Source organism: Furipterus horrens, unplaced genomic scaffold, assembly GCF_987537825.1.
Source record: "Furipterus horrens unplaced genomic scaffold, mFurHor1.1.pri manual_scaffold_24, whole genome shotgun sequence".
Classification (NCBI taxonomy): Eukaryota; Metazoa; Chordata; class Mammalia; order Chiroptera; family Furipteridae; genus Furipterus; species Furipterus horrens.
Window position 1 is genome coordinate 1,130,423 of NW_028327194.1, and position 26,386 is coordinate 1,156,808.

Sequence of the window (26,386 nt, forward strand, 5' to 3'; positions counted from 1 at the left end):
CCAATTCACCCAAAGTAGTGAAGCTAACGGTCCTTGTAGCAATGCAAAAGTTATTTAAAAAGCACTGCGGGAAGATGATATTAGTAGCCACTATGTCCTGGATGTTGTGAATGACCTGGGAGGCAGTAGATACAGTGGGATTTTCAAATTCCAATGTTTCACATCACTCTGCCAAAATACCATCAAAATGAATAAATTCAATAAATTTGCAGGATACAAAATCAACATATAAAAATCAGTTGTGATTCTATACACTAATAATGAACCATCAGAAGGAAAAATTAAGAAAACAATCCATTTACAGGTGTATCAAAAAGAACAAAGTAATTAGGAATAAATTTAACCAAGGAGGTGAAAGACCTGTGCAATAAACCTGTAAGGCATAGCTAAGAGAAAATAGAGAAGACACAAATAAATGGAGAGAGGTCCTGTACTCGTGGATTAGAATTAATAGTTAAAATGTCCATTCTACCCAAAGGAATCCACAGATTCAATGCAATCCTGTCAATATTTAATGGCATTTTCACAGAAATGGAACGAATAATCCTGACATTTCTATGGAATTACAAAGGGCCTTGAATAGCCAAAGCGATCTTGAGAAAGAACAATGCTGGAGGCATGATACTCTCTGGATTCAGACTACATTACAAAGTTACAGTAACCAAAACAGTGCGGTATTGGCATAAAAACAGACACACCGATCTATGGAGTGGCACAGGGCCCTGAAATGAATCTGCATAAGCGGTGCTGGAACGCTGGAGGGCCAAATGCAAGACCAAACAAATAAGCAAACACACGCAACACAGGACGCTCTCTGACACTACACAAAGAACTAACTAAAAATCAACAGTTTTCCACATCAAAGCCTTCCTCCGCTGTCCTCTGAAGACTGACAACCTCTTGTCCCCCCTGCCATCACCTCCAGCAGTTCATGCACGAGAAGCCTCTCCCCACTTTTTCTTGCTTTTACTGCATCTGATTTCCTCCCTCGGTGACATTTCTCTGGTGGGTCCTGAGGAAACCGAGCTCCTGTCAGTGCGCACGCGGAGCCAGATCCCTGGGTCTCCCTCTGTGGATTCTAGGTGACCAGCTATCAGACGGGAGAAGCTATTACAGTAAAAGGAGCCGGTGTATCCCTAGGTCTGAGGCATTTTCACAGTCACTGTGGAAACCCAGGGCAGGGCTTCAGCCAGGAAAGGAAGCTACAGTTTTGAGAGAGAGCAGAAGGAATGATCATGGGCTCTTATTTGCTCCCCTCCCCCAAGTTCCTGAGAGTAGACTGGAGGCTGCCCCTTATGTAGTTCAGGTTTTCTCATGAACAGGTCTATGTTCCCCCAGTCAATTGTTCAATCTGTTAAACCAAAGGCCCTGAGGTGGGGGAGAAGGAAGCAGGGGCTCCGGGAGGGAGGGAGAGTCATGGGACAGGTCTTTCTGCACAGCAACTCAGGAGAGGAATATTGAGGGGTCCTCCAGGCATGGAGTCATTAGGGGTGACATTTTGGGGACTCTGTTGTGACCTGCCTAGAGCCATGGAGCACATGGGGGTATAAAAGGCCAATGTCTAGGGCCTGAGGCCAACAGAGGGGCTGGAGGGTAGGGGAAGAAGATGGCACCATCGCCTCCTGGCCTGGTCTTTTCTGAGCCAACCCTCCCTCCAGAGAAGAAGAGCCAGGTCCCTGCGCAGGCCTTCAATGGAGAGGCCGGGTCAGGAGCTGGGGAGCAACAGCCGACCCTGTGCCAGGTGCCCCGGAGGTTAGAGGTCTGTGGGCTCTTCCTCCCTCTGTCCCCTTCCCTCTCTCTCTCTCACGCACACACTTCAGCTGGATCAATGGCCATTTAAAAAACAGTTATAGACATAATCTAAGAATAGAAAATATTATATTATCAGAATAGAAGAGGCCTTTCTACGTATGCCATAAAATGAGGGGCCATGCAGAAAAAAACTCATTAATAAATATGACTACTTTAAAAACAAAGCAAACAAACAAACAAAAAACAGCCATAAGACAAACGCTGCACCATTATCGAAGTGAAAAAGACAGAAGATGAGCTGGAAAAAGAGACTGGCCACTCACACCACAAGGCACAGTGTTTCTCACAGAAAACACTGCTAATGCTGCGAACCCCAAAAGAAACACGAGGGCTCTCAGGCCTACCAAATGGCCTCCCCTCACTCAGAAAAGCAGGGACTGCCCACCTCCTGGGTGAGGAGCTTTCTGCCTCTACATCTGGCAGGTACCCAGAGGGCTCGGGTCCCAGGGGAAAGACCGGCCCCGGAAGACTGGTGTGGCTAGAGAGAAGAGCAGAGAGGGCGAGGAGAGGGGCTAAGAGTGGGAACTACTCCACCAGAGCAGGGTGGAGATATCAGGAAGGGCTGAGCCCCGCCCAAGGGCCCACAGTAACTGGCACCCAAGAGCTGGGCTGCAGACAGTGGCAGAGATGGCCCACAGTGGTGAGAGCTGAAGAAATGGTTAGAAGCTGACAGAGAAGAAGGCGACCAATGTGATGAAGAGCCCAGCTTCACTGGAGGATGGTGGAAAGAGAGATTAAGGGAGGGCAATGGCAGGGGCTATGGAAAGTGCCTAAAATGGTGATGGAGGGGAGCTGGGTGAAGACTGACAGGAAAGGGGTGTGTGTCCGTGTATTGGCGTGGAAGCAGAACAAAGAGTGAAGACATGATAGGGGAAGGGAGAGGAGAGAAGGAGGGGTGACCAGGAGCAGGAGCTCAGCCTTGTCTGAGAGTGAGGGTGGGGTGAAAACAAGGAAGCTCGAGTCTAGTCAGACGAAGGCCAGTGCTGATGTTGACGGAGAACAATGGAGATGGCCGGGCAGCAAGGGGAAGAGACATGGCCGGGGACACTGGCACACACGTGGCTCGCAGGTCCAGGGTTCAGAAATACACTAGGAAGGACAGGAGATGCCGGCTAATTCTGTGCTTAGAGGGAAATTATGTAGAGCCTCAGATGAATGCACTAGAATGGAAGAAACACAGAAAAATCCATCATCTCAGCTTCCATGTCAAGAATTAAAAAAAAAAAAAAAAAATTAAAAATTCAGAGTCAAGGCAACAACAAAAATAAGCAAAACGAAAGAGGAAAAGAATAAACAAATTAGGCTAAAAGTTTAAAAATTATAATATTAACAAAGCTAATAAGCCACTAGCAAAACTGATTCAGGAAAAGAACAAGAGAAGAAACACAAATAACCAGTATCAAAAATCACAAGACGTTTTCTTTACAAAGTGCATAAGCCTTAACAAGATCCTTTACAGAATTTTGTAAAATAATTAGGACAAAATTAGATGATAGAGGTCAAAATTCACCAGGTTATAAAAGCTAGTGTACCAAACTCACAAAAATAACATAAATTTTAAGGAAAACTCATGTATCTACTAAATAAGTTAAATCACTTCTTAAAAAGTCAAACCAACTAACCAATAAAAACAACAAAAAAAAATTTCCACATTCAAAACTTTAAGCCTGGAATTATGAAATACTCCAAACAATTAAAAATAAGAAAAACAGCTAAATGTCCCAGGTTTACCTAATGTGGAAAAAAACAGGGAACTTTGGAAGTTTCTTTAGTGAGGTCACTATTACCCTGACACTACACTCCCACCAGGACATTAGAAAACAAGCAAAGCGGAGAGCATGGCTTTCATAACAAAGATACAGATGTTCTAACCAAAATATTACATGAATTAAGTCATCTAGGAAAACAGAATAGAGCAATAATACCAAGTGGAACATACGAAAACATGCAAGGGTAGTTAAAATTCAATAAGAAATCATGTAAAACATTCCATTAACAGGAAAACACAAGGAGAAAAATCATATGTACAGTTAGAATAAATTGTAAAAACGTGTTTAATAAAACTCAACACCTAGGCATAAAAACAACTCTAAGCAAAGTCATAAAAGAAGGCAACTTCCTCATTTGACTGTTCCTCTAAAATGACTATAAAACGAGCACTGTAACTGATCTACAATTATTAAAAGCTGTTTTCCTGGAAGTGGAGACACAAAAGGTTGCCAGCTTTTACTGTTTTTATTCAATACTATACTGAAGGTATAGTCAGGGAAATAAAGCAGGAAAAAAGAAGTAAAAATGCATAGGGTCAACTTTTAAAATCATTATTACTATTATTAAGACACTTCCATATATATGGAAAATCAACCATAATCCAAAACTATTGCAATTAGTAAATAAATGAATTTCAATATATAAAATCAAATTATTACTGTGAACGAGCAAGAATAAAATAGAAAATGTAATGAAACAAGGTTGGACTAGGAAGCAAGTATGCATCTACAAGATAAACGAGCCTACAAATTATTGATTTATAGAAAATAATTTTTTAAAGTCTTCAAATCAAATCAATTTAAGAAAATATCGAACGACCCCCCAAAAACAAAAACGAAAACAAACAACCCCGAGCAGAGAATATGAGAAGAAAGGCGCACAGGCCAAGCTACAACTGCTAAACAGGGACTCACCCAAAGCGGGTCACCTGCAGGCTCCGGGCGGCAAGCTCGCCACAGGCTCTCAGAGGGGCAGGACCCCAGGAGGCAGGACCCCCGCACCCCGCCGAGCAGAAGTTCCGGGCCCCCAGGACCTGCTGCCCACGGCGGAACCGGCGCTCCCGCACCAGGACAGTAAGGCACGTGCGCTGTCGGCCCCAGGGCCCGCGCTTGTGCCAGGGAGGCTCTGACCGCCGCGCCCCCTAGGCTGGCCTCCAGAGCCCTGAGCACTGTGTCCCGGCTGGGACGCCCGCGTTTCCTCCGAATGGCGGCCTTGCGGGCCGTTCTGTGGCCCACAGCCCCTGCGAGAGTCCTTCCGGCGGCCAACGTCTCCCCTGGCGCCCCGGGCCGCACCAGAAGCACCTTCGCTTGGTGCGCAGAGAGCATCCTGGCCGAGGGCCGGATCTCAGCGGAAGCTGTCTTTTACCGCGAAAGGTGCTGCCGGCTGTAAGCTTGATTTAAATGCACTTGATTAGATTGTGAAATTCCCTTCTGTTCCTGCTGCAGTGAGAGTACACAGCACAATTGGATGTTGAATTTTGTCCTATTCTTTTCTGCAATCTATTGAGATAGCAATATTGTTTTTTTCTTGTCTGTTAGTGTAGTGAATTACATTCATTCTTCAATATTGAATCAGCCTTCAGGGCTTGGAACAATCCCTATTTGATACTGATGTTTGCCTTTCTATATACTGAACACTGTATATCCCTTTTCACCCTTTTAATACTTGATTGAACTTTTTATTTCAAAATAATTTTACATTTCCATGCTGCTGTAAGAAATAATACAGAACGATCCCACGTGCCCTTTTATCCAGGTTCCCCCAGTACAAAATGGGGTTAGATTCAGACCAGAATACTACCTTGATACAGTTCAGGATGCACATTTCCATCATCACAAGCATCCAATGGGTTGCCTTTTTATTTTTTATTTTTATTTTACTTTTTAAAGATTTTATGTATTTATTTTTAGAGAGAGGGGAAGGGAGGGAGAAAGAGAGGGAGAGAAACATCAACATGAGAGAGAAACACTGATCAGTTTTCATCCATGCTCGCAACCCGGGCATGTGCCCCGACTAGAATCAAATCAGTGACCTTTCACTTCGTGGAAGAATGCTCAACCAACTGCGCCACAACGATCAGGGCATGGGTTGCCTTTTTATATTCACAATCACTTCCCTTTAGGTTCTGCATTCACCTTAAAATTTGGCAACCATTAATCTGTTATTTGTACAGCAGTCCCTCTCTATATCATGGTTCACTTATCGTGGCCTCACTGTATCGCGGGATTTTTAAAAATATTATGTTGAATTATTTGTCGCGGATTTTTCACTATATCGTGGGATTTTGCGGTCGGTTTAAGAGTGTAAAATATGTTTAAGAACATAAGTAGTGTTTATAAAAGTGTGGAAAAGGTTAATAAAGGAGTGGCAAAGGTTAATAAGGGACTGGGAACAGTTTATAAGTGTGTGGGAAGGGTTTATAAAGCCTTAAAATATATATAAATATTAAAATAAATGTAAAGTTCCTACTTCGTGGATTTTCACCTATCGTGGGGGCTGTGTGTATGTGTCTGTGTGTCTAGAATGTAATACCCGCGATAAGTGAGGGAATACTGTACTCTATTTCTATAAATCTGTCATTTCAAAAGTGGCATATAAGTGGAATGATAAAGTATGTGACGTTTGGGCTTGATATCTCTCTTGTTACTGCAGGAGGGGGCAGGGGCTAAGGTCCTGCTTTGGCCCATCATGATGTCTTTATTTCTGGAATTCATGTGTCTCCTCATACCCGTGGAGAGGTAAATGCCTCTTCCCTCTCACTTGGGGACAGATGTGGATCACAACAGAGAAACCACCTTCCAGGAAAATACAGCATGCCACAGAGCTCAAAAAGAGAAATAGAGAGAGCTGGTCAAAAGTCATTTGGCCAACAGGTAAGGACGACATTTACATCGAGTCTTGGGGGATAGAGAGCATCGGTGGAAAACAATCCAGCAAAGACTCTGTATACAAAGAGAGGACTCTGAGGAAGTTCAGGAGCAAAGGCAATACATTTTCTGGGTTCCCAACATAGCTAAGAGAGATAGAGTGACAATTTCAAACAGCAAATCTCTCTACTTCCTTCCTACTCGTTCCCCATCCCAGCAAGCCTTGGACAGCTAGGCTCAAAGAATACTGAAGTGAACTACAGAAATCCACTGCCTTCTCTCTGCCCCAACAGGAAGAGAAAGAGGAAGAGGAAGAGGAAGACGAGAGTGAACAGAGCCCAGGAGGAGAAAAGTGAAAGGAGAAAGTCTACAGGTCATTACAGGGTTGTTTCCCCTTATGCATAGAGTAGGATGAGGGGGAAAGGTGGCAACTCTGAGGAAGTTTGGAGCTATCGACAATACAGGGAGGCGTGGGTCTCTGTGTAACTAGAATCCCACGCCCTAGCCCTCTGTTCTTGGCTAGTCTTACTTTCTGGCATCCAAGTTCACCCTTTTTTTTTTTTTTAAATAATTTATTTATTTGTTTGTTTATTTTATTTTATTTATTTATTTTTTAGAGAGAGGGGAAAGGAGAAAGAGAGGGAAAGAAACATCCCTGTGTGGTTGCCTCTCACACGCCCCCAGCTGGGGACCTGACATGCAACCTAGTCATGTGCCCTGACTGGGAAGTGAACCAGCGACACTTGGCTCGCAGGCTGATGCTCAGTCCACTGAGCCACAGCAGCCAGGGCTCCAAGTCCACTCTTGTTGCTCATGGAAGCAGGTAAATGTGGACTTCTCATCTGCCTGAAGCTCAACAAAGGGCAATTCCGTCTCTTTCTTGCTAGTTAGTGGGCGAAGGGGCAGTTGTTGCTTGGACAGGTCAACAAACGATGGGCCAGAGGCCACGTGTGTGATGGTCTCCTTGTGCTGCAGAAGTGGTCGCCTGGACCATAGAGAGAGGCTCAGGAGTCCTGGTCAGGGTCTGTGAGTCAGTGGGACACATCGCCTGAGTCTCTGCCCTGGCTATATTCAGGGAAATGGCTACCTGGTAGGTTGGCATGAGGGTGGGACCCTGACAGCCGACAAGAGGCCCTGTAAACTGGGGCCCAGTGTGGGGAGCGCTATCATACTCTTGTTTTTTGTTTCTGTTTTTAAGTATATTTTATTGATTATGTTGTTATAGTAGTTCCAATTTTTTCCCCTTTGCTCCCCTTGGCCCAGTACCCCCCTTGCCTCTAGCAATCCCACCCCCCTTAGTTCATGTCCACGGGTCATGCATATAAGTTCTTTCACCCTCTCCTATATTATTCTTAACTTCCCCCTGTCTCTTTTGTACCAGTCAATTATGCTTCTTAGTCCCTGCACCATTTCCCAATTTCTCTCCCTTCCCCCTTCCAGCTGATAACCCTCCAAATGATCCCTATACCTAGGATTCTGTTCCTATTCTGGTTTGCTTAGTTGGATTTTGTTTTTATTTTTTAAATTCAGTTGTTGATAGTTGTGAGTATGTTGTCATTTTAATGTTCATAGTTTTGATCTTCTTTTTCTTAAATAAGTCCCTTTAACATTTCATATAAATAATGGCTTGGTGATGATAAACTCTTTTAGCTTTACCTTGTCTGGGAAGCACTTCGTCTGCCCTTCCATTCCAAATGATAGCTTTGCTGGAGAAAGTAATCTTGTTTGTAGGTCCTTGCTTTTCATCACATTGAATACTTCTTGCCAGTCCCTTCTTGACTGTAGTTTCTTTTGAGAAATCAGCTTATAGACTTTTAGGCACTCCTTTGTAGGAAACTCTCTGCTTTTTTCTTGCTGCTTTTAAGATTCTCTCTTTATCTTTCTTCGCCTTTGGCATTTTAATCACGATGTGTCTTGGTGTGGTCCGCTCTGGGTCCAGCTCACTCGGGACTCTCTGTGCTTCCTGGACTTGTATGTCTATTCCTTCGCCAAATTTGGGGAGTTTTCCTCCATTACTTTTCCACATAAGTTTTCAATTTCTTGCTCTTCCTCTTCTCCTTCCGGCACCCCTATGATTCAGATGTTGGCACGTTTCAAGTTGTCCCAGAGGTTCCTAAGCCTCTCCTCATTTTTTTCGATTCTTGTTTGCTCATTCTGTACTTGTTGACTCTTTTTTTCTTCCTTATGTTCCAAATCACTGATTTGAATCCCGGTTTCCTCCCCTTCCCCATTGGTTTTGTGTGGATTTTCCTTCGTTTCACTTAGCATAGCCTTCACTTCTTCCCTTATGCATCTGCCATACTCAAGCATATCTGTCAAGCCTGTGATCATCTTTATTATCAGTGTTTTGAATTCTGCATTGTTCAGTTGGCTATCTCCTTATCTGTTAGGTTGGCTATCTCCTCATCGCTTAGTTCTCCCACTGGAACCTGGATCCGTTCCCACTTTTGGGCCATACTTCTCTGTCTCCTCATCTTGACAGGCTCCTGTGTTTGTTTGCCTCTGTGTCTTAGGTAGAGCTGTCGCTCCTGTTACGTTTAAGGGGCAGAGCCTCAGGTATTCGTCAGTACAGGGCGACATGTTTCACCATGTTGTGGCGTTGTATGTGGGGAAAGGGTCTGAGAGGGAACAATGCCACTTGCTCAGCACTCGCCCCTTTTCCAGGCACTTCTCTCACTTCCGCATGGGGCTGGTGCCTCTCTAGCTGTTGCCCTGGCTGTTGTTCCAAGAGTGGGTGGGTCTGCGGATGTTCTAGGACCACGGGGGGCCTTTAAACAAGCGGACTCTGCTGAGAGACTGGCAGTTTCTTCCTCCACCCCAACCCCCACTGGTCTGCACAGTCAGAAGCAATGAGGCTTGATTTTCTCTGGCGCTGGGACCGTGAGCTGCACGGTCTTGTGAGGGGCTGGGAACGCTCCCCAGGTGTCCCTCCTGACTTTTACAAATGTGTAACTGCACTTTCTGTCGACCTGCCACTGCCACTGCTGCCACCAGCACACTGCAGCCTCTCCACCTCAGCTCTGCCCCTCCTACCCTTCTGGATGAGTATTTCTTCTTTATATCTTTGTTTGCTCGACTTCCATGCAGCTTGATTTTCTGGAACTCCTGGTTGTTTCTAGTTTTGAGGTAGTTGTGTTCCTTCTTAGTTGTATAGGGAGACCCAGCATGTCTGTCTAGGCCTCCATCTTGGCTGGAAGTCTGTACTCTTGTTACGTCATCTTAGTTATGATTAATGGGCAGGTAACTGACTTGGCAATTGGCAGCTGGTGGGGATCATGACTTCACATTTTAGAAAACCCATAAGACAAAAAGTAGAGGGAACACCTAACCAAGATAAGAAACATAGAGGTTATTAAAGGAAAAATAGGCATGTTTGACTCATGGGAAAATGCAAAACACATGTGTCAAAGGCTAACAGAAAAATATCAATAGAAAAATTATAAATCTGAAAAAATTGTAATGCCATTTCATGGTCTATAAATTCTAAAAAAAGGAGAGATGTACACAGAACAAGCAAAAACACATTAATTGTCTTCAGCAGTAACTGAAGGTTTTACCTACTTAAGAAAAAGTAGAAAATATATAAGATGGGCTTCTTCAATAGAGTATTGGGGGAACACATACCAGCTCCATGAAAGTTGCCCGCCGCAACTCCTCCAGCACTCACCCCAGCCAACCTGATGGAAAATGGAACATACTGACCAAGATTCTCTCCTTGAGCAAACTCTGCTCAGGCTTCCCTGACTCTTTTCAACTAGGCCATGACTTTTAGCTTCCACGTTTGTCTCTGCATTCTCCAGTTTTAGCAAGAATCCTGCTTAATCAGTTTAGCAAGAGTCCTGTGTCCTTCATATCTAATCGGCCTCAATATCTGATACCCCCTCTTCCCCCAGGTGATGTCTGATCACCCTGGCTGCCTTCAGCAAAAATCGTATTAGAATGTTTTAAGCAGGGTCCTCCCCATACCCTTACCTCTGATACTTAGTAACTTTCCATCCACCAACTCCTCGCTGCTCCTTGGCTATTAATTCTCATTTGCCCAGCCTGTTTTCAGAACTGAGTTTAGTGCTATATACCGAGGTGTCTTTTCTGCTTTGCAATAGTCCTGAACAAAATCCACCCTTACTGCTTAACTACTGACTAGCTCTGATTCTTTTTCAACAAAACAAACATGAGCAATGAAAGGAGAACTGTTGAAACTAGTCGACAACTGTCAGAGGTATCCCTCTGGTGGAAGTACGGATTCCCAGGTCCACAGCGACTCTGAGGGAATAATCTGAACCCCAGAGGTATTCTTATTAGAGTAGTTCTCATACCCCCATATGTGGTATGAATCCATGTACATACAGACGAGAGAAAGCAACTCTTGGGTCCAAGACCAAGGCTGGACACAAACCCATGGGAACTCTTCCTTTCCCCCGTGCCATCAAGCAACAAAAACCTGCCCAGAATCAAGTAGTCAGACTTCAAACTTTACCTCAGAAAGGAGGGCAAGAACATTCTAGATATGGCAGAAAAGGACCTCCTGGCTCAGTGGCAACAAGACATACCAACAGTTTGGGCTGAGAACAACCCCACCCCCGACCCCCGGCCTGGCGGCTCATGTCCCAGCAGTTGTAACTCTTTTAGGGAATGCGGTGCCATGCAGGCAGAGGCAATATCCTATGCCAATAAAGGCCCGGCAGGGAGTTGCGGTTCATATTCGGGGCCTGTGGGAAGCCGGTATCCTAAAGGCCTGCAAGTCGGCATGGAACACCCCGCTCCTCCCAGTTCAGAAGCCAGGCACTGAGGACTACCGCCCGGTACAAGATCTGAGGGAAGTCAATAAACGGGTTGAGACTGTCCATCCTACAGTGCCCAACCCTTATCCTCTTCTCAGCCTTTTGCCTCCCGATCAGACGGTATATTCGGTTTTAGACTTAAAGGATGCCTCTTTTCTCCATACCCCTGGCTCCAGTCAGTCAGCCCCTCTTTGCATTTGAATGGACTGACCCCGACACCGTGGAATCAGGTCAATTAACATGGACTCGTTTGCGGCAGGGTTTTAAAAACTCTCCAACCCTCTTTGATGAAGCGCTCAGCAGGGATCTTGCCCCCTTCCGAGAGGACAATCCACATGTCACAGTCCTACAATATGTAGATGACATCTTATTGGCGGCCGAGGACCTAGCTAATTGCCTGGAAGCAACGGAAGCATTACTAAAATTACTAGCCCATCTGAGGTACAGGGTGTCAGCTAAAAAGGCCCAGTTATGCCAGAAGGAAGTCACTTACCTAGGGTACACATTAAAGGAAGGTAGCCGGACCCTGTCCCCTAGAAGAATCCAGGCCATTTTACAGATCCCAGCCCCCACTACCAAGCGCCAAGTTCGTGAGTTTCTCGGGGCCTTCGGCTATTGCCGCCTATGGATTTTAGGATTTGCAGAACTAGCTAAGCCTCTTTATGCATGCACAGGGGGAACAAAAGAGGCCTTAGTATGGACTGAGGCAGAGGAAGGGACATTTCAGGCGCTAAAGGAAGCGCTCGTCACCGCGCCTGCCCTGGCGCTACCAAGGCTTGAAAGACCCTTCCAGTTATATGTGGCAGAAAATAGGGGTATAGCGAAATAGGGGTTCCCACGCAGTGCCTAGGACCTTGGAAGCGACCCGTAGCTTACCTTTCTAAGCGGCTAGACCCAACAGCCGCTGGGTGGCCCATTGTTTACGAGCTATAGCTGCCACAGCACAGCTAGTAAAAGAAGCTGCGAAGCTAACGTTTGGACAGGAGCTACAGGTCATCACATCACATGCCGTAGAGACTTTATTGAGAAGTCCCCCTGACAGATGGCTCTCCAATGCGTGCATTGTACAATACCAAGTTCTGCTCCTCGATCCAGACCATGTCAAGTCCCTACAGTCAAGGGCCCTAAACCCTTGCTGCTCTCCTCCCGGATGACGACCCACACCAACCTCTCCGTGACTGTGTTGATGTACTCACTGCCCTCACCAACTACCGAGAGGACCTCACAGACCTCCCTCTGACTAATCCTGACGCCGGCCTGTACACTGACGGCGGCAGCAGCTTCGTCCAAGAAGGAGTCCGGTACGCTGGGTCAGCTGTTGTAACAAGCGACACTGTCATCTGGGCCCAAGCTCTGGGGCCTGGCTCATCTGCCCAGAGAGCTGAACTCATTGCATTAACACAAGCGCTTCGCTGGGCAAAGGGAAAGCGGGTAAATATCTACACAGACAGGCGCTATGCCTTTGCTACAGTACACGTCCATGGGCGCATATGTCAGGAAAGAGGGCTCCTAACTTCAGAGGGAAAACGTATAAGGAACACCCAAGAAATCCTTGATCTCCTTGCAGCTGTTTGGCTGCCAAAGCAGGTTGCCGTAATTCATTGTAAGGGACACCAGACAGCGCAGGCACCGGAAGCCCAAGGAAATGCCTTCGCAGACTGAGAGGCCAGAAAGGCGGCCCTACAACCAGTGGGGCCTCTAAAACTCCTGCCCCTGGCTCCACCGCGGGTGCTTGCCGGGCCCCCGGTATATTCAGCCAGGGATCAGGAAATTGCTGTCAGAATGCAGGCCCAGGACACTCAAGGTGGTTGGAAATGCCTCCCAGACACTCGCATTCTAGTCCCAGAGGCCCTTGGGCGAGAACTAATCCGGTAAATTCCCCAGAGCACTCACCTGGGGGGGGTGACGAAGCTTGCTGAACTCCTCCAATCAGTTTACTTCATTCCCAGGTTGTTTCAGGAAACAAAGGAGGCCAGCCGGCGGTGTCCCCAGTGCGCTGCAGTCAATCCAGCCCCCAAGGACCCCCAACCCCCTCGCCACCGTCTGCGTGCGGATGCTCCTGGAGAGAAATGGGAGATCGACTTCACTGAAATGATGCCAGCACGGGGAGGGTACAAATACCTCCTAGTCCTAGTAGATATCTTCTTGGGCTGGGTAGAGGCTTACCCCACTCGATCAGAGCCAGCTTTAGTAGTGACTAAAAAGTTAATACAGGAAATAATTCCTCGATTCGGCCTCCCTCTAGCCATGGGGTCCGATAATGGCCCGGCTTTCATAAGCCAAATCACCCAACAACTCAGCAAAGCACTAAGTATTGAATGGAAGTTACATTGTATTTACAGGCCCCAGAGTTCAGGACAGGTAGAAAGAATGAACAGGACCCTTAAGGAAGCATTAACCAAGTTGAAATTAGAAACTGGCAGAGACGGGCTAGGACTCCTTCCGTTTGCCCTCTTAAGGGCTCGCTGTACACCTTATTTCCAGAAGTTCACGCCCTACGAAATTATGTTCGGTCGTCTACCGCCACTCTTGCCTAAATTAGGACTAGACATTTCTGCTTCTATCACTAACCAGGAGCTTCTTAAGTCCCTACAGGCTTTTTCAGAGAGCACTCAAGACCTGCACTCCCTCCTTCGGGTGAATCGCCCCGTTCCAATTGCAGGGACTCCAGAAGGACCACTGGCTGAGCAAGGGGATCTCGTGTGGGTCAAGCGACGGGACCCTGGAACGTTAGAGCCACGGTGGACTGGACCGTACCAGGTGGTGCTGAGCACCCCAATGGGAGGAAAAGGAGCAGGGAAGGAGTATCGGATTCACCGTTCGCAGGTCAAGCCGGCCAGTGATGCGGGCGGAATTTCAGAAGAACGGACTGCAGAGCGCTCCGACCACCCCCGGCGGGTGCGGCTGCGGCGGCGCTCCCCTTAATCCTCCTCCTCCTCTCCCTTGACTCTGCCACAGGAAACCCTTACCGTTTAACCAACTACACCTGGCAAGTGTCTAGGACCACTGATGGGGCGCTAGTAAGCCAAATCAGTACCCCAGGGACCCCAGCGTTTTCCTTTGACCTCTGCACTCTCCTCGGGAGCAAGTTCTACCCCGGTAGTTGGGGGCAAGGATGGGCCGAAAGACCCCCAAGTCCTATGGGCGCCCACCTCGGCACTGGAGTCCTTAACAGGGTAACTGGGCCAGGGTGCGGGACGCTGCAGGGGGAAAGGAGGCTACAATCAGTCCAGGTCTATATGCGCCCCTTATCAGAGTCCCCCCAGTGCCAGAGCCAAGGGGAATTTTTCTGCCCTAAGTTGGACTGTGTAACCTTAGCACCCTGGAACAAGACGGACCCCTCCCTTGCTTTGATCGTCCCGTAGTCCGAGGGAGTGCTCGGTGGGGGCTTGCAACCCTTTCAAGCTATGGCCCCACAGCCCCAGGCAAGATGACGGGGAAGGGGGAAGACCTGGGGCCTGCGGCTCTATGTATCCGGCCGAGATCCAGGAGTGTTGTTCACTCTTCAGAAGCGCCATCTCCCCCAACTAAGTCTCCCCGTGGGGCCCGTAGCTGAACTAGGTCTTCCCCCATGCCCAAAAGTGCCCTCGCCCCCACCAATTCCTAATGCCGCGACGGAGGGTAGAGAAGGCGGGGGTTCTACCCCGACCAAGGGAACCAGGACCCCTCCTACCCCGTCAAATGAAAGACGACAGAAGCAAACCTACAGAACACTACACACTGTTTTCCAGTTCCTGAACCAATCCCACCCTAGTGTGACAAGAGACCGCTGGCTGTGTTTAAACCCTGAGCCCCCTTACTATGTCGGGTTGGGAGCGAACTGCAGTCTAGGGACAGGAGAGGAAGACATCAAAAACCTTACTCTTCCTCAATTAAGCCAGCAGCCTGGCCACTGCTCGTGGGGCCGGTCCCCCAGACTTACTTTAGGACCTTTTGAAGGTCAGGGGCGTGTTTTCTATCCTCAGACTGTAAGTTATCCGCCTCCCCTCGTCGGGACTCCGGTGCTCAGAGAACTATACTGCCCCTAGCGACGCAGCAGGGCAGTCCCAGGGGCTCCCCCAGGCACCTGGTTTGCTTGCCCGAGCGGTTTAACGCCCTGTGTTTCTTCCTTCCACTTCCTGCTTGAGACCTCCTCTGGCTCCCCGGAACTTTGTATTTTGGCACATCTCTTGCCACAGGTCTATTACTATTCTGGAAGTCAGGGTAGGGAACATTTAGGACTTGAGGGGCTCAGCCGGTACAAGCGCGCCCCCGTCCTAGTCCCGGTACTCCTAGGCTTAGGGGTAGCCGGGTCCGCTGTCGCAGGAACATCAGCCCTCACGACAGGAAATAAAAACTTAAAAGACCTTAGCGCCCAAATAGACCAAGATTTAGCCAATGTTGAAAATAGTGTAAGTAAACTAGAGGATTCCTTAAGCTCGCTTGCTGAAGTAGTCCTACAGAATAGGCGGGGCCTAGATTTATTGTTCCCTAAGCAAGGAGGCCTTTGCTTAGCCTTAGGGGAAGCCTGTTGTTTCTATACCAACCATTCCGGAGCAATAAGGGACAGTCTCAGTCAGCTACGGAAGCGTGTTTACAGGACAGGGAGGAAGACAGAAAACAAGGAGAAAATTGGTATGAACGGCTTTTCTCCACGTCCCCTTGGGTCACTACACTCCTAACTGCACTCGCAGGTCCTCTTCTCCTTTTACTTCTAGCCCTAACCATTGGTCCCTGTATAATCAACTGCCTCGCTAATTATATTAGGCGAAGTATCCAAGCTGTCAAGCTATTTGTTTTCAGAAGTCATTATGTCCCCCTCGAAGCTCAGGATTCAAGGGTTTGAACCATCCATTACAATCTGTGGGGAATGTTAAAGGGTATTTCTTAGATGTCCAGCCAGTAGGGTAACCAGCTGAACTTGGGTCCCGGGAACCAGACCCCCACGGTTGCATGCTTCAACCAAGCAGAACAAGGAACTTGACCTAACTGTTATTCCTTTGAGCAGTGACCTATTCCTTTGAGCAATGACCTGAGAATAGTGGGAAATTTTTGTCTATACAAGCTGTATTTCTGTCCAAGTTTCTACACCTGCAGGAACAAGAACGCACTTGAAATGCTTTATAAACCCCCCAGTCCCTAAGGTCGGGGCTGTCCACCTAAGTCCGACTTGTGGACAGGTGGACAGCCGCTGGCCAGCTAATAACGGCTCTTTAAATTCTAATTTGATTGTCTCTGACCGTTTGGTTCTCGCACTTGCTCCACAACACCTGTCCATGTTCAAAGTGTCACAGTATTTCTGGACATCTTGGGAGGTGTGGGGGGGGGCGTGTGTGTGTGTGTGTGTTTAAAGAGGATATGTTACACTTGGAATATGTTACCTTCCAGGGTCTTCAGTGATTTCCAAGTGGCAATGCTTGCCTTGAGCTTGGGAGACAGTGAAGCCAGAAAGAGATATTTGTTATCTACTTGGAAGAGAGCACTGAAGTATGGAGGTTGGGAGTTGGCCAGAGTAAAGGGTATTGACAGGAGAGAACATGAACAAGTCCTCAGCATCCAAACGCACCTTAAATTGGAGATGAGGAGAGAAGGAAAATCAGAGCAGAAGGCACACCTGGAACAATCTGGAAGCGGGAAGAACCGCAGTTGTGCGCAATGACCTGGATGTCAGGTTAGCAGATGGAAGGAGGGGAAAGGAGACATGACAAATGCTACAGAGAAGACTGGGAAAAGCCATTGAATTTGTCAGCAAGGTGTGGACAGAAACCTGAGTACAAGCAGCCAGGGAAGGAGCTGGCAGTAAGAACATTTATACAGCGTTATGAGCTAAATTGTGTCCCCCCAAAGGTATGTTGAAGTCCTAATCCCTGCTACCCGTGAATGTGACCTTATTTGGAAAGAGTATTTACAGTTGTAGTCAGGACGGGCCTTTAGTGTAGTAATTTCAGAGGTAGATACTGGAAGTCACTTTCTTGACCTTTTCACTGCAAAGATGAGGCAACAAAGGTCTGCAGAGAAATGAGGGATGAGCAACTCCCATAAATTTACAGCTCTGGCTAGTGGAGGAGTCTTTTCTCAGTAATTAGTATTTGTGATGTGTGTGTGTGTGTGTGTGTGTTTAGGAACAGTGTAAGATGAGGGTGGGATCCTATCTTAGTTACCCACACCCACCAGAAACCATGTCAGCAGTGCGAGGCAGACACTTCTCCCCCTGCTGGCACCCACCTGAATTACAGGCAGAGTCCTGCCAATGGGAAGAACCCAGGGACACTGGGGACCCCAGGGCAAGTGCCCATACCTCCTTCACAGGCCCAAACCAGCTTTTCAGATGATTGTTTTTGCTTTGTCTTAGTCCTCAGGGACTTGGGATGTTTGCTGCCCTTTCCCCTCCCCATACCCCACTCTGCGCTCCCCACCTCCCCTCGCCCCCAGCTCCTTTTCCTGTGAAAAGTACAGTTACTAGGGAGAAAGTAACAAGCAAAACTTGTGAAACTTGACCAGTACTAGTTCAGGTCTCTACTTCTTCAAAGACGCTGAGAGGAAGGGCTGCCCCCCTCCACGCAGACAGATATGAAATGCAGGGACTCCCTTTTTCTTTGACTTTGAGAGGCGAGTCTCACAAACCTCACCTATTGCTGCCCACCCCCACTGCCATTCTTCCTGGCTTTTCTCTCCCTGTGACCTCTCCCCCAGGATGACCCCTTGTCTCAGCCAAAACGTCAGCGAAAGCAGAATAGAACATTGGCTGGACTCCAAAGGACATCCCTGTTGTCCCCAGACCAGCTGCTGGGAGGATCCCCTGTAAGGATGGATCACAGTCACATCTAAAATGCCAAGAATGAACTGGTGTGCACTCACCAAGCCTTGGTGTCAGTGTTAGAGGCAGGCTTCAAGCTTGAAGAAGTCAGCTTAGGATGAAAAAGGAAGAAGACGACATTCTCCTTTCTGCTCTAGTGAGCAAAACCTTCTTTGAGCAGTGTGCAGACAAAACCCTTCAATGACCAAGAGCAGAATTTCCTAGAGCAGGCAGGAGACTGACTCTAATACCAGCTACCTACCATCGTGGGACAAATGACCACAAACAGCACTTGGAACAGCAGGCATGTGACGTCTGGCCCAGTCGCGGTGGCTCTCGATCAGGTTCCTCATGGGGTTTCAGGCGCACTGTCAGCCGGGCCTGTGCTCGTCCGGAGGCTCGGCTGAGGCTGGTCAGCCCACACCCAAAATGTCCCCTCACACATTTGCTGACTGGAGGCCTCAGGTCCTTGTCATGTGGACTTCTCCGTGGGGATACTTGAGTGTCCTTAAGACATGGCATCTGACTTCTCCCAAGACAAGTAACCCAAGAGGCAGCAGAACAGAAGCCTTGTCTTATAACCTAGCCAGGAAAGTGACGTGTCACTTCTGCCGTGCTCCAGTGGTCATATACAGCAACCCCGACGCACTGCGGGAGGTGACGTCAGGAAGCAGGGGCTATTTGGGGACCATCTTTGAGGCTGACTACATTTTAGGTGGTGAACTGAATGGAACTTGTCGCTCTAATATATGGACTAGAACTAAAACTAGAATTACTAATGAATGCTGTTGATCAGTGGTTCGTCAAGGTTCTCCTCTAATTAAGGCACAGTGACTCTAAAGAGACTGATTTTAAAACAAATATTTCTTTTGGGAAGGGTATGATGATATCCATTCAAAGACCCATCACTTAATAGCAAAACTGGGCAATCTGATGGAGGGCAGTCTCCAGGAGAGCGAAGCCTGGAGATTCAGGGGTCTTGTCCAGGCTCCACTTACCTTTCAGATGGTCTTCCCCAAGTCCCCTAGTCTCTGGAATTAGAAGGTCTGGGTCCAAATCCTGACCCAAACACTCAGTAGTTAGGTGACCTTGGGTGTGTTATTTAGCCCATCAGAGCCTCGCTTTGCTCATCTATGAAACAAATTCAGCACTAACCTCATCAATTGCTCATGAGGATGATAGACGTAATGCTATTGAAGCGTTCTGCTGTGGTAGTGCTGCTGTTCGTTGTCCATGGCTCTCTCCCGACCTCCGCCAATTCTGCAGGGCACCGATAGCAAGGAAGAGGGAGAAGGGAGGGCTCACTCCACTCTGGGGTTTGTGGCCGAGAACAGGCTAATGAAAGGCTTTTGTCTTCCATTTGGGCATGAGCTACTGAAAACACACCTCAATGCAAGTCCTGAGACCATCATCCTCTCTTGGGCCTACAACAGTGTTAACTGACTGTCTGGGCCCCAAGGGGTCTCAGTTTCAGACCTTGATATAATCAAGTGAGAGGACATGTTGCCTGCTTTCCTCTGGAGCTTTGCAGGAGGGGCTGACATCAAATAACCCTGGTGTCGACACTTGGGCAGAATACAGCAGTGAATAAGGGGTCTGAACCCCTTCCATATTGGGTCCATATCTCTTTCCTCCTCTGTCTTTAACATGGAAGGGTGAGTCTAGTTCTCTAGCTCTGGGCCCATTCATCTATTCATTCTTTCTTTCCTATTGGTTGTCCACTCTGCACCAGACACGGCATGGATGAAATCACAGTAATCCTAGTATCCCACCCCACGGTGGTGCCCATCTCCCAGTCTAAGGAAATGAAAAGGGATTTACAGAAAGGAAGAGTTAAACGGGTTCACAGAGGTCGGGAGGCGGGTCTTCAGAATCAATCTGGGAAAAGGGACAACAACATAAACAGAAATAAAGAAGCTCTTTCTGCGCCTCTTCCTCCTCATCTATAAGCTAGGCTGTTGATTCTGCTCTTGTCTCCCTGGTCTTGAGACGCTGGGGCAGCTGGAGGGGTGGATGCTGGCCTGGTGATAGGTGGGTGGGGCACTGAGCAGGCTGGGGGGAGTCCTGGAGAAAACTCCAAGTCTGCTGAGGAAGCCAGACCCACGAGACTGAGGCGGCTGTGGGGTCAGAAGCAAGGCCCTGATCTAGAGTCTCCAGGCCTGTGTGGTGTCCTCCAGCTAAAGCATGAGCTCCTGCAAGGGAGGGAGCCTGGTCTCGCTAAGGTGCACCCTTCCTCTCCTCCTGGGTGGGACCAGGTGGGCCCCGGGGACTAGCTGGCCTGAGTTTAGATCATCATCCATATGACCTTTGTGAATCTGCCTGATTTGTCGAAGCATCAGAATCTTCTTTTCAACACTAACGAGGCAGGGTCTGGTATGCTTGATTGGCAGTTCCCATCCTGCCTTCCTATGAACCTCAGAGCTCTTTCAGGTGGATTCTCACAGACGCCACAGTTCTTTGTGTTATCGCCAATACAGTTTCTCCTGTCAGGCCTCAGTTCCTTCTAGGCAGGACTGGTGAGTCGTCCTGAAATACTGCAGGAACTCAGCCCAGTGCTCGGCAAACAGGTCACTGGAAAGCACCTTCCTTCCTCGTGGATTTAGACGCACGGAGGACCCTCACTGGCTCTGCAGGATCGACAGAGATATATGTGTCTGTAACGCGCTTCCTAGACGGGGTCTGGGGCCTGAAGGTGGGGCGGCGGGAGGTAGAGGGGCTAGAGATGGGGCAGCTCGCCCACAGTGCAGGGACTGGGGCGCGCAGGGACGGAGGGGAGCGGAAACTGGGCCGCGCTGGACGGCTGCGCTGGCTCTTCGGGGCTGCTCTGGGACGCGGCACGCGACCGACCGGGCTCGGTGAACCTCCCGGCTCGTTCTGAACTGAGGCTGCGTAAAGAGAAGGATCTTATGCAAATGAAGACTAAACGCGTTTAATTAAAGGAAGGAGCCTGGAGACCAGCAGGTGCGAGGAGGGAACTGGAGCGGGTCACTCTGCGCTGCTAGGAGGGAGGAAGCCGGCTGGGCCGCAGGGTTCACCCTTTCCTCATGACCCTGACTCGCACCGCTCTTCCTGCCCACCTGCCCGCAGAAGAGGGGGCAGCTCACCCGCCGCGTTGGGGGAGAGGCAAAGCCCAGCGCCCGGCGAAAGGAGGGCCCTTCTGTGCTTTGGAATAGCTCTGACACAGCAGATTGGCCCAGCGCCCCGGGGACCCAGGTCTCAGACCCTGGATTCGGAATTGTCTGGTGGAAGCGATTGGCTCCAAGGGATGGGGAACGTGAGGAATGGAGTCAGGCTCTGCATCCCAAACAGCAGTGAGGACCAGGGTAACATCTTAGAGAGGCTTTTAGAGCAGGCTCCTCCTACATCTTATCATCATCATCCCTGAAATCTGCAGAGCCCTTAACAAGCCCTGTGCCCTGTGCTTTAATGATCTCATCTCGCTTAATCCTCACACAGCCCTCTCACAGGTGAGGCAGCTGAGGCTGCAAGGCTAAATCTAAGCGCAGAGCAGAGCCTCCAAGAGGATCCAGCTCTGCGGCTCAAGATCTCGGGGCCTTTTCTTCAGGGAAAGGGCACCTAGGATGGTGCGCGGTGAGAACGGCGCTCACGCAGCCCTGGGACAGCACACAGAACTGACTGGTGCTCAGTAATTGGAATGTCCCGCCCCCGCCCAGGTGTCCTGCACGTGGCAGTGGTGCGAGTCCTGGGGCTGGTTCCCCTGGAGGGGACTCTGCAAGGACAGGACACGGGGCGCAGCAGTCACCTGTTGGGCCCCAAGGGCCAGGCTTACAGGCAAGAACATCTAGGTGTCCGGGTCCTGGCTTCTGGACCAGCCTCCTTCCCACAGATGAGGTGGAGAAAGGTGAGTGCTGTTTACTGCCTCCCTGTCTCTTGCGGAAAGGTGTACTAAGGATGGTGGCAAAGCAGAAGCAGGGTCTCTGAACCTGTAATGGGTGCCCAGGGCCCAGGTGGTCCTGCTTCACCTGCAGCTCCGCTCTCCTCCTTCCTGCATTCAGCTACACACCAGACACCCAAGAACCGCGCAGTGTGCCAAGCAAAGGAACATTCCTCACTCGCCTGCCTGTTGAAATCAAGATCGCTGTGGCCAGCAAGCTGAGTGCCACCTCGCCGTGCCATCTCCATTAGCGTCACCTATGACAAGATAAGCAGCCCAAGCAGGGTGGTCCTTTACACTCACCCAATGGCCTGTGGAGTGAAGCCCACCAGTGAGCTTTGCCTGAGCGTCTGCAGCATGCAAAGCCCCGTGTGACTCTTCACTCCTGAAAGGACAGGGACAAAAGCACTCAGGTTGTACTGGGCCTTATTTCATGTAAGATCGCTTACCATCCAGGATGACAGACGTCGTTGTCCCCACTTTATAGACGCGGCCATGGGGCTCAGAGAGGTACAGTGGCCCCGGGCCACTCAGCCGAAGGCGACACAGCTGGCCACTCTCCCTGACGCCTTGCTCTGACCCCTGCCCACAGTCCTGGGACCCAGCCTTCACCACCCAGAGCAGACCTTAGAAGACAAGGCTTAATGCCCAAGTGTCACCAAGAGTCAAACAGTGGTCTTACCTGAGCCTGCCACTCTTCATGGGGCCTGAAGCCAAAAAGGGGTCATTGCCTCCTTCTCCCGTCTGCTTCTCCCTGGGTCTCAGAGCAGACCCTCCTCCCCCAGGGCCACCGGACAACTCCATCCCCAGATCGGGGCCCCTACAAATCAGGTTCCAGAAAGGTCTGGCAGTGATGGAATGGGGCGTGGCCTGGCAGGGGAACCTGCATGTTTAGCACAATGACCTCACTGTGTGTCTTGTTGCAACTCAGCAGTACTCAAGTGGTCACATGTCCCCCGGGCAGCAGGTGCTGTGACCTTTGTCCAGAGTTCTGGAGACTTCCATAGCAGGACTGAGTGCCAAAGAGGAGAGGGATGGTCTGGCTGTCTCCCACTGCCCCAGAATCTGCGGAACCACTCCCTCTACACCTCTTCCTGACCCTGGTCAGGATCTGCGCCCGCCTCCCACCCTGATCCTACCAGAGGCTCCTCAGCTGTCCAGAACAAAGAAGAGACAGGCAGACACCATCCTGGGGTAAATGTTAAGGCTACTGAGTTTCTGCTTCAACCACCAGCTGCCAAAAAATAATGAGGGGTGTGCATAGCTGAGACTATGGCCCGGTGTTTGTCTAGTCAACTGCTGTGTGCCCACGGCCTGGGTGCACGCCATCACAGTGAGGCCATCAAGTTGTCCCTACCACTCACATTCTTTCCATCGGACATCAGCCACACCAGCACAAGGGTTTACTGAGCACCTCTGGTGTACCAGGCTCTGCCTAGGCACAGAGGACACAGAAGGGACCCTTTTACCTGCCTGGGGGTAGGACAGGGGATAAACAAGTGACATATATAACATGTCAGGTGGTAGAGAGAAATGAGCTGAGTGACAGGGGAGAGGGCTGCAACAGTGGGACTGGAGGTTCACTGAGCAGGTGAGTTGAATAGCACTTGGAGGTGAGGAGCGAGCACCAAGCTGACGGGGAAGGAGCAGCAGCATGAAGGTCCAGAGTGGTGGTGGACGTGAAGATGGCAGAGGCCAGTGTGGCCGGAGCAGACTAAAGAGGGGAGAGGAGAGGAGAAGTCCAGGGAAGTGGGTGGTGTGTGCGATGGAGCAGGACTTGGGAGGCAGTATAAGAGCCTGTTGTGCTCCCTGAATGCTCCAGGGAGCCTGAATGGGGGTTAGAATATATGAGAATTTCATGTCTGCCCTCGCATATACAATGATGCATTGCATTATACGCAGTGTTGTACGTTATTATACAGAAGACACGAGAGCAGCACGTGGGAGTACGCGCACGCTCTGACAAGGGCGTCAGATGAGACCACGGCTACGACAGCATCATTCACTATGAAGAAGCGTATCAGTCTGCGGTATTGTTTCCGCCCATGGGGTTTCAAAGTGCTTTCACACCCAGGGCTTCACGGGAGCCAACCCCAGGAGATTAAGAAGGAAGCTGTCCTTTAGCACTTTGGAAAATGAGAAAACATAGGCGTGGTGATGATGTTTTTTGCTCGGGGCACAGCTCTGGGAACTACTCTTCTGCACCGTGACCTGAGAGCCAGGACCCTGTCCACCTTCCACACAGTCCACCTTTATAGAGACGGGAACACCAAGGCCCAGGTCAGCAGAGTGACCTCCTGAGCATGGGACCCTGCCCTGCTGACTCTCAGCCAAGACTGTTAACTGTCCTCTGCAGAGGCAGATGCGTCTTCTGTAACTTCCTCCCCCTCCTTCCTCCTGGTCAGCTTTTCTCCGATGCTCAGCCTCAGGGCTGCTCTCCATGTTTAGACTGGGGTGGGATTTTAAGTCCAAACCCTGGGCAAGTTGAGGCCCAAGCTCCTCCCGTCCTGCCAGCCGTCTGCTCAGTCTCGGTCCTGGATCAGCACCTCCCCCCCTTCTGCCAGGTCCAATGGCAGCCACACAGAAGCTCCCCTGGGCAGTTTGAGAAAAGCCAGTCCTGCCTGCTGTGGCCATCACTTTGGGGGCCCAAGGTCTGAGCCCTCCAGAGGACACAGGAAGACAGGATGGGGCCGGTGCTTAAACTGGATCTGGTCTTCACAGCGTTGCATCCTTTCAACACCAGACCCAGGAGGACACTGGAAGTCCATAGCTGACTCCGACAACCTTCCCACCACCCATGGACATCACTGCTTCTCCCACCCCCAATGCTCCCATCAGCCCTCGGGGAGTGATGGGAACACAGCCTCCAGCTGCAACCCGTTCTCCACACTGGAGCCAGGAAAACTTGCTATAACACAAGTTTGGCTGTTCCTTCCCTCCCTCATAAAATCCTTTTACACACTCTACTTTGCTTTTTAGGATAAAGCCCAAATTCCTTAACTTGCCTGCCAGAACACTTGGGATCTAACCCTGCACACTTCCCCAGTCCCATCTCCCCACCCCCACCATACCTGTGCACACACATACACACCCACACACCCTGTAATTGTACTACCATGGATTCAGTTCCCTACATGTGCTTGGTGCCCCCTGGTTGCTGGACCTTCACATGTGGTCTTCTTTTCCCCCACACTAGAATATTCTATCTTCACTTCTTCCCATCCCCTCTATTTGCCTGGTTGGTTCCATCTCTTCCTTCTGCTCTCCACTTTGAGGTCCCATCTGAGCAGCCACGACTGTGAGTGGCTCTGCTCTGTGAGGCCAAGGGACATACCTCCTGTTGGCCACTTCAACCCCATCACAGCATGTCGCGCACACCCCTGCAAGTACTTGTCTATTTCATGATGACATGACTCCTGTTTTGGTCACCACTGGGCTCCTAGGTCCTGGTGAGGAGACCCTGGCATATATTCGGTCATAATGGCTTCAAATCCATCATCCCTCACATTTCTCGGTTTCTTAACAGTTTACAAATCACTTTCACACCACCCCGCTGATAGGATGTGAATAATTATGACGTTTTTAAAACTGAGGAACCTGAGGATCAGAGTGGGTGAGTGAGTTTCCCAAGGCCACACAGCTCAGGGCAGAGCTGTGTCACAGACCCAGGTCTCTGACTTGGAGTTCACAGCTTCTCAGGTTCTGGAATAGAGACTGAGTTGCAAGCACGGGGTCCAGCTCTCTCTTGAATCCTAAAGGAAAGATTATAATGCTGAACTGCTACCCTATTTGACCTGTGAAGGTGGCATTGGGTGGTCGAAGGCTGAGGTCACACTCTCTATCTCTTGGTTCACCCTGGGCAGCCAAAGATGATCTCAGGGGGAAGGGCATTCCCCCATCAGGATGCCTGCCTGAGCTTCTGTGCACCATAGGCACTGCCTGAAGGATTGGAGAACCTCGCCAGATCCCTATTCTTACCTGCCCAACCTGCCTACTTTCAACATTCAAAGGTATATTGAAGAGCAATGAAAAGAGCAGGCACACTAGGCTTGTGGGAAGCCCATTTGTTCTATTTTAAAGGTGACCACCCCATGCTCCCACAATTCCATTTCTCATTTCCAGCTTCTCCAGGAAAGTAATCACATGTGTGCACAAAGAGTTCACTGCAGAACAGTTTATATAAGAAAATATGAGAGATCAATATCCATGGAAGGGGGACAGATACTAGAACATATTACATCCACATTTTGAACTCTGATGGAGAAGTTGAGAAGAACAAGGTAGATATATGTCCTGACATGGAAAGCTGTTCAAGACTTTGCTAAGGGAGTAAAAGCAGCGCGCAGAGCAAGCCTTATGTGCAGCATGCTCCTGTGTGCGCCCCACGCGCGCCCTGCAACTAAGTCCTCACTTCCAGGGGAACAGACGTCCCTCTGCCCCGGCAGCCAGGGCAGCCCTGCCCAGACCAGACGTCCTCAGCTCACCG

The 26,386-nt window shown here is 49.5% G+C and overlaps 1 protein-coding gene across 1 annotated transcript; it reads left to right on the plus strand.

Annotated features, from left to right (window-relative positions):
- Positions 1-4,785: 4,785 nt before the first annotated feature.
- On the plus strand, positions 4,786-14,155 carry LOC149990130 (uncharacterized). The gene is given in 7 exon segments (XM_090265665.1): positions 4,786-4,955; positions 11,098-11,380; positions 11,382-12,056; positions 12,059-12,143; positions 12,146-12,363; positions 12,365-12,856; positions 13,715-14,155. Coding segments are annotated over 7 exon segments (2,364 nt in total).
- Positions 14,156-26,386: the final 12,231 nt, after the last annotated feature.